The sequence below is a fragment of the Protopterus annectens genome, chromosome 1.part1 (assembly GCF_019279795.1).
Source record: "Protopterus annectens isolate FY-2018-M chromosome 1.part1, PAN1.0, whole genome shotgun sequence".
NCBI classification, from domain to species: domain Eukaryota; kingdom Metazoa; phylum Chordata; order Ceratodontiformes; family Protopteridae; genus Protopterus; species Protopterus annectens.
Window position 1 is genome coordinate 467,415,971 of NC_056726.1, and position 14,034 is coordinate 467,430,004.

Consider the following 14,034-nt stretch of genomic DNA (forward strand, 5'->3'; position numbering starts at 1 on the left):
TAAATACTTTAACTACTGACAACTTGTTACATCAATCTAAATATCTGCAATATGCATGTATATGTTCACACTTTAGGAACTGAAGGTGAATTTTACTCAGTTAATATGTGGTTCTTCTGTATAAGATTTTATAATAACTAACTGAAACCATGTCAATGTGAAGCTTTTCTCCCTGGGCTTCTGCTGAAAATTGGGATATTATCCCAGATTGACTTTCCTGGTACACAGATATCAAATAAATACAATTCAATTCAACTACACTGGGAAACTCGGAAAAATACCCCAGTACTGCACTGAGCCGTTATCTAATGGTACCACTTATATTGATCTTGAGACCATAGCTAATCCTTTTCTAGCTGGGAAATTTCAGTTTTAAATTTCACCTCATCAATGCACCCCAGCATTCTCGCCCTTGCTCATTCAACCTTAGATGAAAAGGAACACTAGAACACATATTTCATGTCTGCCCAACACCCCTGCCCCAGTTTTCATCTATACTTCAAACTACAGTGAAATAATTCCACTGCGTTTTCCATACATTAACCGTGCTCTCAATTAAGGAAAAGAAGCTGCCTAGCACATCTCCTTTAGATTTTGCTGACTGCAACTGTAACTGCCTTTAGTGAGCTATATTTTCCTTTTTAACAGCCAAAAGACAAAGGTACTTGAATTTTAATGTAAAATATTTTAAAAGTGATGATTCTTCACTCTTGTTTTACAGTTTGCAATGTAAAATCAGTGAAAACCTTCACAGTTTTTTAAAGTATAACGATGCTTGGAAATGCTTAACAGAGAAAAATACATTGTTGACAGTGCAGTATAATGTAATCCATGAATATGCTGCATGCTTGTTAGTAATCATATCAATCTGTGCATTAATTCTGTACTGGAGGGATTGCACAGACATGTTCTGACAATAATGTAGCACATACCTGTAACTTGCTTAACAGAAATTTTCTGGAAGGATAGCAGAAAATATCAGGTATCAAAATGAAAACTACCTGGAAATAAGTTCTTAATGACAGCACACATACAGCACTGCATATTTTATGTACCCCCTCAAAGTACAGTTGCGTAAAAGACTTGGCATAATTGATGTACAGCCATGCATTAAGGGACCTTTGCCACATGTTGAATCCAATGTGCACCTCAGACCTGAGCACCTGTGTCCCTCCCTCCAGGATGGCATCACCTTACCTCAGATGACTTGATGTATCAGGTATATAGGTAAGGTAAGAATTCAAAGCACTAATCTCTCTCAGACATAATCTCTCTCTCTTTTTTTTTAAATATGTGTAACAAATAATATGATGTGCTCTAATAAATCCAAGCCAATCAACGTGGACAGTCATTGTCCCTATAATTTACACTTGATAATTTTAAAATGCTTTTAAAATATCAGCTTGAATATAATTTCAGCTTTAAAAGTGCAGTTACCCTCCACTTTGATAAATGACACACAGCAAAGAAAACTAAGGAAAAAATGAAATTGGTGAAATTGATCACAGACTGCAACCAGTGAATTGTTTTTGTTTCTAGGCAGGTGGTGGAGCTGAAGCATTGTACATCCTACTGACAATGATACGCAATATTTTTATTTCAACTTCAAACTTGGAGGCAGAAGGGAAAAAAATAAATCAAAACTTTTGCACACACAGTGCTCAGAAAAGAAAAATCAAGATTGACAGAAATGGGCTGGGTGGTAGGATTTAGAATAAATAAGGCCCCAATTAATCAAATCTGAATTTCTGAAATTATTAGAGATATTTTCTAATATATTCAGAAAATAGTGCCAAGCAGTATTATGACAGTTACAAGGGTTAAACAACTCCACTGTACAGTATGCAGGAACACTGTCACAGACTTCAAGAACTAAGATCAGTAAGAACTCTTAAAAAAAAAATGGTCAGTGTGTCAGGTATCTTGAGAGAATGGGACACTGCAACACAACACTACAACTCAGCACCTAACAACATATGTGAATCTGAAGACAGTCTTCATAATAAAAGAGGGTCTAATAGATTTCTCACTCAGAAAATGTAAAACCTGAGGCAGGGTAGGATGAACAAACACCATCACTCATCTGACAGATTCAGATGAAGTAGTTTGGTACAAACTGGTTTACTAGTACTTATTTCATCACTGGAAACTGAAGGGGTTGGGATCCTGGGAAGTGGTGAGCAAGTAGCCACCACAGGTGAGAGACAGCCTGGATAGAACCGCTGCAGGGCAAATCTCAGACCAGACATATTTCCCAAATAGAATTGTCGGCTACACAAACATACCTCAAAACATGCCTTGAGGACAAGTCAGGAGGAACAGATGTAGTATCACAGCAGCATATGCTTCTCAGCAGCAGCACAGCATAAAGCTACTGGCAGGGCAGCACTATAACTTTAGTATGCCCTAGGTACTTTTACCTTCATAGGTCCGACTCACTATAAACATGACAGCATTGAAAAATATATTTCAATTGATTTTCAATGTTTTCTTTGTAGTTTTTACAAAAAAGGAATTAGTAATTAATATATACATATATATATATATATATATATATATATATATATATATATATATACACACACATATATATATATATATATACATATATATATATATATATATATATATAAAATAATAATAATAAGTTGTTGCAATTATGATGTCTTTCATGTATCAAAGTTACTAAATTTTCATCAAGCCTATAGGTTACAATTAAGATTTTATTTTTATTTAGAATTTTTTTTAAACAAAAATCATCTTTACTGAATTATCACTTATGACACAGGCAATCATACATTTATATAAATGAAAACAAACCATATTGACATATTTTCAGTTGAAACCATTATACCTCACATATAATCCTCTATATAGTCATTGTCAAATGAGCATTACATAGCTCATTCAATTCCTGCCTTCACCTAAACCTTATTCATAGGATCATAGGAAGTTACTAGGCTATTGGCTCTGAGGCCCTTATAAGCCAACCAAGAGAATTTAGCCCATGCACAGACAGCACCCGATGCCCCTGTCCAGCAGGGACATGGGTGGAATCCCAGGGATGCATTTTCTATTTCCCATCCAGTTATCCAGACTGCGATTAAAAAGGAGTAAAGAGGTACTCTGCTTGACATGAAGAGGGAGTCTATTCCATAGATGGGGGAATCTTTGGGACACAAATCTGTCCTGCCAGAAAGTCCTACTGATGTCAAAGACCAGGTTGAGGCCGCGTGTGCGGGTTACTTGAGTGGAGCTCGACTTGCAGATATGCAGCAGTCCCATCAATTTGGGGTCCGAAATTGCCTTGTATGCCAGACAGAGGTCACCTCTGAGGAGTCTGTATGAAAGAGTAGAGGGATAGGGCTTTTAGCCTCTGTGTATGGTAGATGTTTGAGGCCCTGGATTCTCCTGGTGGAGAACCTCTGTGGTCTCTCTAGCTGCGGGATGTGCTTTGCGAGATACATGCAGAATGGGGAGTTGTACTCAATAATGGGCCTTATAAGGGAAGAATACAGGGAAGTTATGACCTCCTTATCCCTGTATGAGATACCCTTACTTATGAGGAGGACCATGTAGAAAGCTTTCCGTACAATGGAAGCAACATGGTGGTCAAAAGTCAGGTTGCCATCAATCTGGGTGCCCAAATCCCTCACAACTGACTGCTTAGAACGTTATTAATGTGATAATTTGTGGGGGCATCTTTCTCCCAAAGGGGATGATGACGCTTTTTTTATATTCAGCTTAAGGCCATGTTTCTAGCACCAGTCATTTGTTTGGGGGAGACCCTCTTGGCGGATGTCAACGTCATTAGGGGAATTGATGACTGCTCCCAAATTGCAGTTATCTGCAAACTTGGTCAGTCATAGCCTATTGGTTTTGGCATGTACCTCAGAAAAGTATATCGCAAATAACAGAGGCCCCAAGACCAAAACCTGGGGTACGCCACTCGATACAGGTCTACTGCTTGAGGTGGCTTCCCCTATTTTGACTAGGTGGGTTCCATCAGTGAGCCAGTTGGCTACCCATCCAGTAACATAAGGATTGATGCCTAGTTGAGAGTGTTTATCTATTATGCCCGAGTGGGGAATAGTGTTGAAGGCTTTGGCCAGGTCAAGGTAGGTGGTATGCACGGTCTTCCCCTCATCCATGGCTTTGGTGACTGTCTCAAAAAAGTCGACCAAATTTAACAGATACGACCTCCCCTTGATGAAGCCAAACTGTGTGAGATCAAGTATTTGGGGGTTGCCAATGTTCTTGTTAAGGAGGTCCATGATAATCCATTCCATGGCATTGCAGATCAGGCTAGTTAGGCTGATGGGTCTATAATTTCCTGATCAGTGGATGCTCTACCTTTGTGTAAAGGGATGAAAGTGGCTGTCCTCCACTCAGCAGGGACAAAACCAGTACTCGGGCTTTGGTTGAATAGGGCGCCTAATGGTACTGCAAGTTCCTGCCCGAGTTCATGTAGGATGCAGCCTGGGATATTATCAGGTCCCATGAAGCTGCATTTTTTGCCTTTGAGAGAGCAGTGATGACCTGATCCCTAGATATAAGGGGTAAGAGGCAGGTACTGGGAATGTTCTGATTTACTGACGTGGGGGACAGAGGAGTGAAATATTCGCTGAATCTGTCAGTCAACAAGTTTGTTATATCTACAGCATTTGTATATATGGTGTCCTTTATCACCCTACCTTTTAGATTACCAACATATGTGAAGAAGGCCTTATGACTGTCTCTAGTAGATGTGGCCAATTTTGACTCGAAGCTTGCTTTGGAGGATTTCACTAGTGCTCTTATTTGCTTTAGTTTAGGCTAAGGACCGATTGCTTCCAGTTGGGCACCTGCTTCATTCCTCCTCCGAATTATTATTCTGCATGTATTGTTCCCACAATTCACATTTTCATTATGTAATTTGCTTCTGCCCTTTTCTAAATATCCCACTTCCAGCTTTTCTATCACTGTTACTACATTCACTACTTCTGATATGGTTGGTTTAGAGTTTAATTTCTACTTTCTAATAATTGTGCGTTTTTTGGCAGCTACCAGAATTAAGCTCAGTTTATTTTGTGCCCCCCTTTTAACTAAACGTGTTAAACTGTTACTGCAATGTTTTTGTCATTATTATATTCAGAAGCACAATATGAAAATATGGTGCCTATTGTGGCAATGAAGTAAAATGCACTAAGGTTTAAGGTATTCATACATGGAAATATCATCTTAATGTATAACTTCTTGTAAGTTAATAGGACAAGCTCCTGTAAATCATTAAACTATCACTGCAGAATTTAATATACGACCGATCTTTTAATTTGAATTCTAGGTATATTTACTTGCATACTATTTGCGGTTTCTATTTTCAAAATTGAAATGCAAGGCTTGAAAATAAATGCATTCTACTTTTCTATTTCATTTTTATTTTTCTAATAACTAAATTAAAATGCTCTTGTGGGTCCCAGGCATTGTCTACTGGAAGGAGGAAAATATCAGTGGTATGGGAACAACTGAAACGTAATCCATGTTCCTAGCTACTTAGACATAACCTCCAGGACATAACTGACATGGATGACTGATGAGGGAGGAAGGGGCACATTTACAAGAACACATAATTAAGAAGCAGGGGTGGAAAGTGTGTACTCTGACTGAAGTAATAAACACTGCAGGGCAGGGAAGAACAGCCATCTTACACAGCAGCCAGGCAGTATCTCAGCCACTGAACAACACTAACACAGTAAACTGAAATATTTTAATCTTAAAATCAACAACTTGACTGGCAGCCACTTTATTCACCTGTCCTTAAGACCAGCCCTGGCCCCTTGCATCCCAAGCTATTCCTCACCCCATATCTACGTCAGACCAAGTCCCATTAGCACAAACCAAAACCAATATCACTAGCTGTATGGGCAATGATAATGTACCAGTTTCACTGCAAGTGTAAACCACAGCTTTGTTTAACCTCTCCTGAACCACGTTAGTCTTTGCTTCTCCACTGGTTATGTACTCTATACTGGTTATGTACTACATCTCTGGAGGATTGCTTTAGTGGCACCACTGCACAAGGGAAGCCCCACCACAAACCTTTGAAATAGACCCATCAGTCAACTCTGTACCATTTATAAAGTCACAAAATGCATTATTATTTGTACTTAAAAAAATCAGGGAGACAGCTTAATTACAATCCACTGCCCCTAATCAATTTGATTTCACAAAGTGCACATCCTATCTACTCAATCTAGTGGTTTCTTTGAAAAAGATACTGAAACAATGGGCATGGGCTATTCTGTCCACACTGCCTCTGTGGACCTAGAGGAGGCCTTTCATAAAATTCCCCATGCTGGTATTACTGACAAGCTGTCCTGTCAAAACATTAACCCTATGTCATCCACTGGATAGCCAACTGGATTCTCACAGAAAGCATACAGTGAGGGTGGGTAGTAAATGAGTACTAGACCACCACCTTTCTGATTATGTACTTTTATGGCATGAATGCAAATGTCAAAGGCCTATGGCTAATCAACTGTGGCAATGACTGCAAAGTAAGCATCATTAACCACGCTGTCGACACTCAAATCCATCAAGAAGGGGATCAACTTACCAGCACTTGGAGCCTGGCCAGATACAGGTCAATCAGTTGACAACACTTTCACAGAGTGTTGATTGATTGAAAATACATTAACAAAACTCTTGCAGAACCTTGGAAAAACTTTTTTTGTAGGGAGGTTGTATAACAAGTGAAGAAAAAAGAAAACTCCACTGTGCACAAAACTTATTGCATCAATTTATTTTCCATTGCTCTGCACTCAATGAAAGTGCTGCTGATCACATGACAGGCACCTGTACATGACCATGGACTTGAGCATAGTGCCACAATCTCAAATTTAAAGTTCAAAAACAAAAAATGCAGTACAACATATAAAAGAGGAAAAAAACACAAAGTGGGTACATGGCATTCTCTAAAGCTGCCAGGAAAAAATGACAAATTCATAGGAACAACTGACAATTTTTTTTAATTATCACTTATATAAGCAAACATTTACATAAATGAAAACAAACCATACTGACATACTTTCAGTTGCAAACATTATACATTCACTTATAATCTATAGTCACTGTCAAACATTACTTAGCTCAGTCAGTTCCTGCCTTCCCTTAAACCCCTTTCTTCTCCAAAATATTATTTTGCATGTATTGTTCCCACAATTAACATTTTTTCTATGTAATTTGCTCTTACCCTTTTCTAAATAACAGAAGTAGTGAATATAGCAAGAGAGCTAAAACAACTAGTACAGTTGCTTTGGACTTTTAGCACCATTTTCTAGTAATTGCTTTTTTTGCAGTCACCAGAATAACACTCGGAAAAGGCCTTATGTCTAGGCAATTCTGATTTTGCATCACAGATTAAAAAAATATTTGCTTAGTTAAACCAATTTGCTCACCTAGTATTTCTTACAAAGTAGTCTGCAGGGAATTTTTAAAGTCTGCCAACTCATTACACTCCTGAAAAATATGTTCCCAATTATCTCTTTCTTCCCCATCACACCTCCATTTGCAGAAAAATTCTTTGGAGTCTGCTTGGGGTATGAAAAATACCTATGAAAACACTTCCAAGCAAAGATCCTAAATCTTCTAGACTTTGTTGCTCAACTTTGTTGCTCAACTGGGAGCCATACATATATCCACCCATTGTTATTTGTGAAATGCTTACCCAATCTCTTTCCTAAATCCTTTCTAACCTCCTCCTCTGATTGATTCCTACAGTTATCATGCAATATTTTATATTTTCTACTAATTGGCCTTTTTTTTTGTAAAGAAGCTTCTGTTCTAGATTCTAAAAACTCTAGCAGTGCTGGCCTTTCACTCAGGATCCCCCCATTTCTCTCTCTGCCTACACTCTGATATCAATCCTTGATACATAAGGCAATCTCTAGTCTGCAATCCAAATGAATTATTGCCCTTTTCCCGTTCTATTACCCTTCCCCGATTAATTATTTGTTCTCAATACCTTTGTTCCTTTGCTAATTTTCTCCAGTAAATTCCAGCCTCCTCTTGCCTATTCTCTTGTACCCTTTAGTTGCAGTTATTTATACTGGCAGAATCTCCTCTCTCCAACTTTGTGTTGGCTTATCTGCTACTTTATGAATATAATATTCTGCATGGTTCTTGTTATTCTCCCTAAAGATCTGCAAACAAAATCCCAGTCTCTTCTTGTTTCTTGAGCCCCTGCTACTCCCCCTACTTGTGCTATGTATAGTAGCCTTAACTACAGTGCATAGCTCCGAAATACCTCTTCAAATCAGGTACTACCATACCAACTTGTTCTATCGGAAGGATCAACTTACCAGACTTGACTCTTGCCCTCTTTCCCTCACAGATAAAAGTCTTTCAACTCTATTTACAAATTGCTATCTACAACTTCTCCTCTGGTTGATAAAAATATGCTTGACCTGTGTATAAAAACTGTGCATAAAACTAAAGGGACTAAAAATACCTTCACTCCTAATAATGAATAGTTGTGTAAAATCTTACCATAACCATAGTTGCCCTTCTCTTCTATATATTGCAGTATTCATAACATGAGGGAGTCCACCACTGGCTGACTAGTAGGTCCAGCCAGTATACAAAAGTCTAATGCTACTGTATGTGTGACATCGCACATAGCACTGGTCCTACGTCGGTCATAAAATAACATATGGTACAAAGTGGACATTGACACGTACCAATCCTCAGAACTGAACGCTGCAAGCAGAGCACCAGCCTGATCCAACATGTGGAAACACACCATGGGGTAACAATTAGAAAAATGTAAGTAAGAATTAATAAAGTTGACTTCCTATACATTTTTTACTTAAAACCTCCATCCGTATTCATAATTCATGTATCCAGACAATTAAAGCTTATAACTGTCATAATTAGAGGTGAATAAAAAAAAAAAAAGTCTTGTCCAGATATTTCATAAACTCTGCAATATATTTATCTCCTGGGATGGTCCTGATTTTTAAATCATCCAAAAACCTAAGTTATAGTTTAACATATTTAAAAATTTCAGAACTGAAAACATCTCTTTTCCAAGGCAAGTTATTCAAGGTTAGCATATACTGGGGCACGAGATGTGCCCATAGCTACTCCCCTGGTTTATATAAATAATTCACCTTTGAAAAAGTTGTAGCTGTTGTCTAAAACTAGGGAGGTCATTTCTACTATTAAACCGATTTTGATATTCAAAAAAGACATACAATCCATCAGACTATTTTGAAAGAATTCTAGTCCTTCATAATTTGGGTAGAACTATAAATAAAACCATGACGTCAACTGTCAGTAAAATAAAATTATCTTGTCAGAAGTCACTCTTAAGTTGCCCTAAAAAATCCCACGAGTCTTTTAGTAAACGAGAAGCCATACTCTAAACAAGCTTTAACCATCTGTTAGGACAGCCAAAGATGAAGTCTTCGAATCCTAGACAGCAACTACTGGTCTAAAAGGGGGGGTTGTAATATCCTTGTGAATCTTAAGTATGTCAAACATTGTTGGAATAATGGACCTGGAGATTTTTAAAAACTTATAGGTCTCAAAATAAATTCTTTGATTAATCAAATAATCCTCCAAGCATGAATCAACTCCACCATATGCCATATTGATTTTGCTTCTAGAAACAGGGGTAAGTATCAGTGTTATGTAAAATATTAAACATAGCACTAGAATAATAAATAGAATCAAAAAGAACAGTTCCACCCCCTTTATCTGGTTTTATAATATGTAAGGACAGGTCTGGACATAAACTGTCTAATAAAACCCTTTCCTCTTTAGAAACGTTAGGGCAATGGAAATGGGTTTTACAATTAATCTTCATATTGTAAATGCTTTCTATTGCAGCCTTTTCAAATACATTACTAATGGGGAAGATTAAAAGTACTCCTTCTTCCCAAGTAGTAGCTGGTGCAGCATAAACACCATCCTTGTTCATATCATAAAAACAGCTAAATATTATTTCACCTCAGCAATAGAATCTGCTATAGCAGAATCTCCTGCAGTTACAAATTTAAACCCTTTTTGGGAAAGAGAAAAATGTACCTCGGTAACAGGTTTATTTGTGCAGTTAAAAATAAGGTAACCCTTGTAGGAGGCAAATACCAAAATCAATATCTCATCTTCCCCCCCATCTTCTTGAAGTGGTAATTCTTGTGAAATACTGGGTGAAATGTTGAAGTACTCGGGTGTGGATCCATAAATGGTTTAGAACGATTTGTCAAGCATTCCAACCTGTGAAGAGTCGGAAAATCCTGATGATCACAATTACCAGAAATGGAACTGGAGTGCTCCTCTTCTGATGTTTCATCTAAAAGATTCTCAACATAATTCTCCAGTTGAGAATCACCTACATCACCTGTAAGAATCACATGTTCATGTGCAGGATTGGACCATTCAACCTTGGTGAAAGTCAGATGATTTTTAATGGAGCAAGCCTCATTGTTGTCATATTGTTTGATATCTCTTATAGTTTCTTTTATTTCCTGTTAAACATCACACTTCCTGACTACACTGAAATACTTTCTTATAAAAACCTTTGTATTGTTCAAAAATAAAATCTGGTTGAATTTGCAAGTTTAAATTCTCTACTTCACCTAATAACGTAACAATATTAACATCATTATATTTAATCAAAGTTCCATTCATTTAAAACCATGGTGGTCGAATATTCTAACAAAATCAGCATACAACTCACTATGGTAACCCAAACAGAAACAAACAGCCGAAGACTCTGAAGTACTAATTTTAACTTCAAACATTGTTGCAGGTAACTTATGTTTGTGAAAGTCTTGCTTTAATTAATTTTTTCTCCAGAGAAATGATCTGATGTTGTGAAGTACAAGAGCCTGCACAGAAGAATGACTATTTCTAACATAATTAAAGTCAAAAGTCCTAAGTATTTGAAGGAGGTGGATTTGATAATTAGTGATGAAGACTAGTAGAGTGAAGAAAAATACTAAAATAATCTGAATTAGGGGCATCTTATTTAACTTGGGTTTTATCTTTGTTGTAAATTAGGATTAGAAAATGTTAGTAGGGTACTGGGTTGGTTGCAGAGATGTAATATGATAGTTATAGGGGGTAAGGGGCAAGTTAGTTTGAAAGAGAGTCTTGGGTGGTAGAGTGGGTGATACCATTGGGAGTAATTGTATTGATTGTTTTTCTTCTGGATGGAACTGATGGCATTGGTGTGAGGAACATGTGGGTGGTGTTATGGAAGTATACATGTAAAGTAAGAGGGGGGTGGGAATTGGGGGTGGGGGAGTGGAGTGAACCCTAGCTTTAGCAAGGGCAAACAAAGCGGGTTGAGAATTTGGCTGAGACATTGGAAAAAACATCGGTGACTGAACTTAAACAGCTACAAATCTGCTGAGAGAGATAAATAGGACCAATGCAGTTTAAAAGGACTCTGTGCTAGCAGATGATGGTCTTAATTTTGCTGTTCTAGGACACAGATTTAGTAGGAGAGTTAGTCCGACATCACTTTCACCTGACTAATGGTGATGTATAAAAGTAAAAAAAAAATTGTACTTGACTGTCTGAACAACTGTATAATGGTAAGGAAGTTTCTATGGACTTGGAAATGCAAAGTTCAAAGACTACCCCACCCCCACAGATCAGCAAAACCATGACAAAAAAAGGAAGCCAGAATGCAAGACTACAGCTCTGGAAAAATACTGGCTCAGAACTGAAAGTGGTTCCCACAAGGCATATCTCAACCTCTTACTAAAAAAAATCTGGACAAAGCCCCAAAACTAGGGACACATGTTAAATATTGCTCTTAACTTAGAAAGTTGCTAGAATAAAAGGTCTTCATATCCTTCAGAAAATGCATGTTAACAGAAGTCTGAAACTCAAATGACTGTCATTACTTAGTGAATTCAGTCTTCACTGCTTTGTCACAGAAATCCATAAAAATCACAAATTTTATGAGGAACAGAGCAAAAATATGAGGCGAAAATCTGTTCAGTTGACAGGGATGATCTGGGACAAAGGAGAAAAGAAGGGAGACAGTGGACGGCTAAAAACAATCAATGGAGCACAGTGGAAGGAGAAATTGTCAATGAAACTGCTGTGGTCTAAGAAATTGGAGCTATTACAGTGGGCAAAATTCTTTGATTTAGACTGTCATAATATTTGTAATTTACATAAAATATAGCCCACAGACTGGTGTTCACACTGCAGACATCACTGTTATATACATATCTATTTGCTTGCAGGGACACTTCTATAAAAACAAAATAATAAAAATGCAATACAGAGAACGTTGAGTGCACTGAGTCAATGACTGTGCACCAATACTAGCTCAGAGCTGAAACTGGTTTAATAAATGTCTCGAGCAAGGAGAAATAAGAAAGGAAGGGGAAAGACCAAGGGAGACTTCCTTGAAGGCATGCAGTTCCACTGAAGAAAGACAGGAGGATATAAATAATGGGAGTAGCAAGTCTAGAAAAAGTGACGAAATAAAAAAGAAATAGTTGAGTAGGAGCAGTAGGAGTACATACATGTCAGTGTCTGTTAGGAATTAAAGAGTAAAAGCTGACCAGCAGGATGTCAGTGGAGGTAGGTTTACAGAGTATATGGCTATTGTTGCAAATTAGGGCACTGAAGCACTGGTCTTCAGACTAGTCAATGTGCAGGCTAAAATACACGCAGAAAAGACTATATGCCCCTAACACTTAAAGCACAAGGCCAGTGGTGGTATAAAGTTTGCCCTAAATAAATGGTGGGTGGATTGAATGGACTCAGACTGCCTTTTGGATGAGCCTGCTCTGTGTATGCTTTAGGGATGTTTCTAGTAAACTCTGCAACTCCCTTGCACCCTGAGAGAGAAAGAAAGGAAATTTGAATGAATGTTGCCATTCATCATAATTTTTTACGGACTCTTACAGATGACAAGATTCCATTCAGCCAAGTAACCCAATTCTCTTCTTATCTGAATTTAAGTAGGCTATCAGTGTGATGAGGTACCTTTTGCTCGCTCTCCTTTCTGCTGTCCTTCATGTATTATAGAAACTACCAGCCTGTGAAAACAGTTAAGAAAAGATGGGGCTGCCTTCAGCATCACCTGTAACAAAGAAAAATAAAGCATCATTGTTAAACTTATTTCAAAACTAGCACAGCTTTACACATTTACCAAGCTAAAGTGAACAGAAAATGGGTAAGGCTGATAGTACATATGTTCAATCATTTTTGAGCAGCTGTTTTTCAGTTGAACACACATTTATGGACCTGCTCATCAAATGCCGATTCCTGCACTATACTCTGCATCATTTCATTTACAAGATGACAACTTCTGACTATTTTAAATATCACGGGCAAGCCCCACAAAACTGAAAATATACAAATTTCCTTAAATTTACGTGCAGATGCTTTCTTCATGAATAAGGAATGCATAAATCTGTAAAATAAACAAAAATACACTGTGGTAAAAACAAAATTAAGCTTAAAGATACCACACAGTACACTGCAACATTTTTCATCTAATCAGTAAGCCCATCTAAATATCACATGTAAGGTTAACGCGATATATCACCAGCTGTTCCTACACCAGCTAATAAAACTGGGAGAGAAATTCAAATAAAAAGCAAAGCACATGAAATGTTTTTGCAATACATATAATGTTAGAAATCACATTTTATTTATTTTTTTCTCCTGACTGCATTATTTGTTTACTTTTGAGAGTCATAATGCATAATGATCTACTGCAGGACATACAGGCACTCAATGCAAGCCACACAGTATGCGTCAGGTATAACTGTACGTCTTCCTCCACAAAGGGCTGTCATGTAGGAAACATAACATTTACTCCCTTGCCTTATGTGAAACCTGTACAAAACCCAAAATATATAAGCACGTGTAAGTGAAAAAGGAATTGCAACACACAAGACTGCAGCACTAAAACTGCACAATGTCCAGACTCACACACAGACAGTATCAAGTGTGTGACGAGTGGACAATTTAAATTTTTTTTTCATATTTAGGAAGACAAACACATCCATCTCCATA

General features: G+C 37.6%; 1 protein-coding gene across 1 annotated transcript in view; it reads right to left on the reverse strand.

Annotated features, from left to right (window-relative positions):
• URB2 (URB2 ribosome biogenesis homolog) overlaps positions 1-14,034 on the reverse strand; it is a 217,685-nt gene that overhangs the window by 115,230 nt on the left and 88,421 nt on the right. Inside the window, exon 5 of the mRNA XM_044087101.1 lies at positions 12,997-13,093. Coding sequence (XP_043943036.1) covers positions 12,997-13,093 — 97 coding nt within the window. The remainder of the gene's footprint in view (positions 1-12,996; positions 13,094-14,034) is intronic.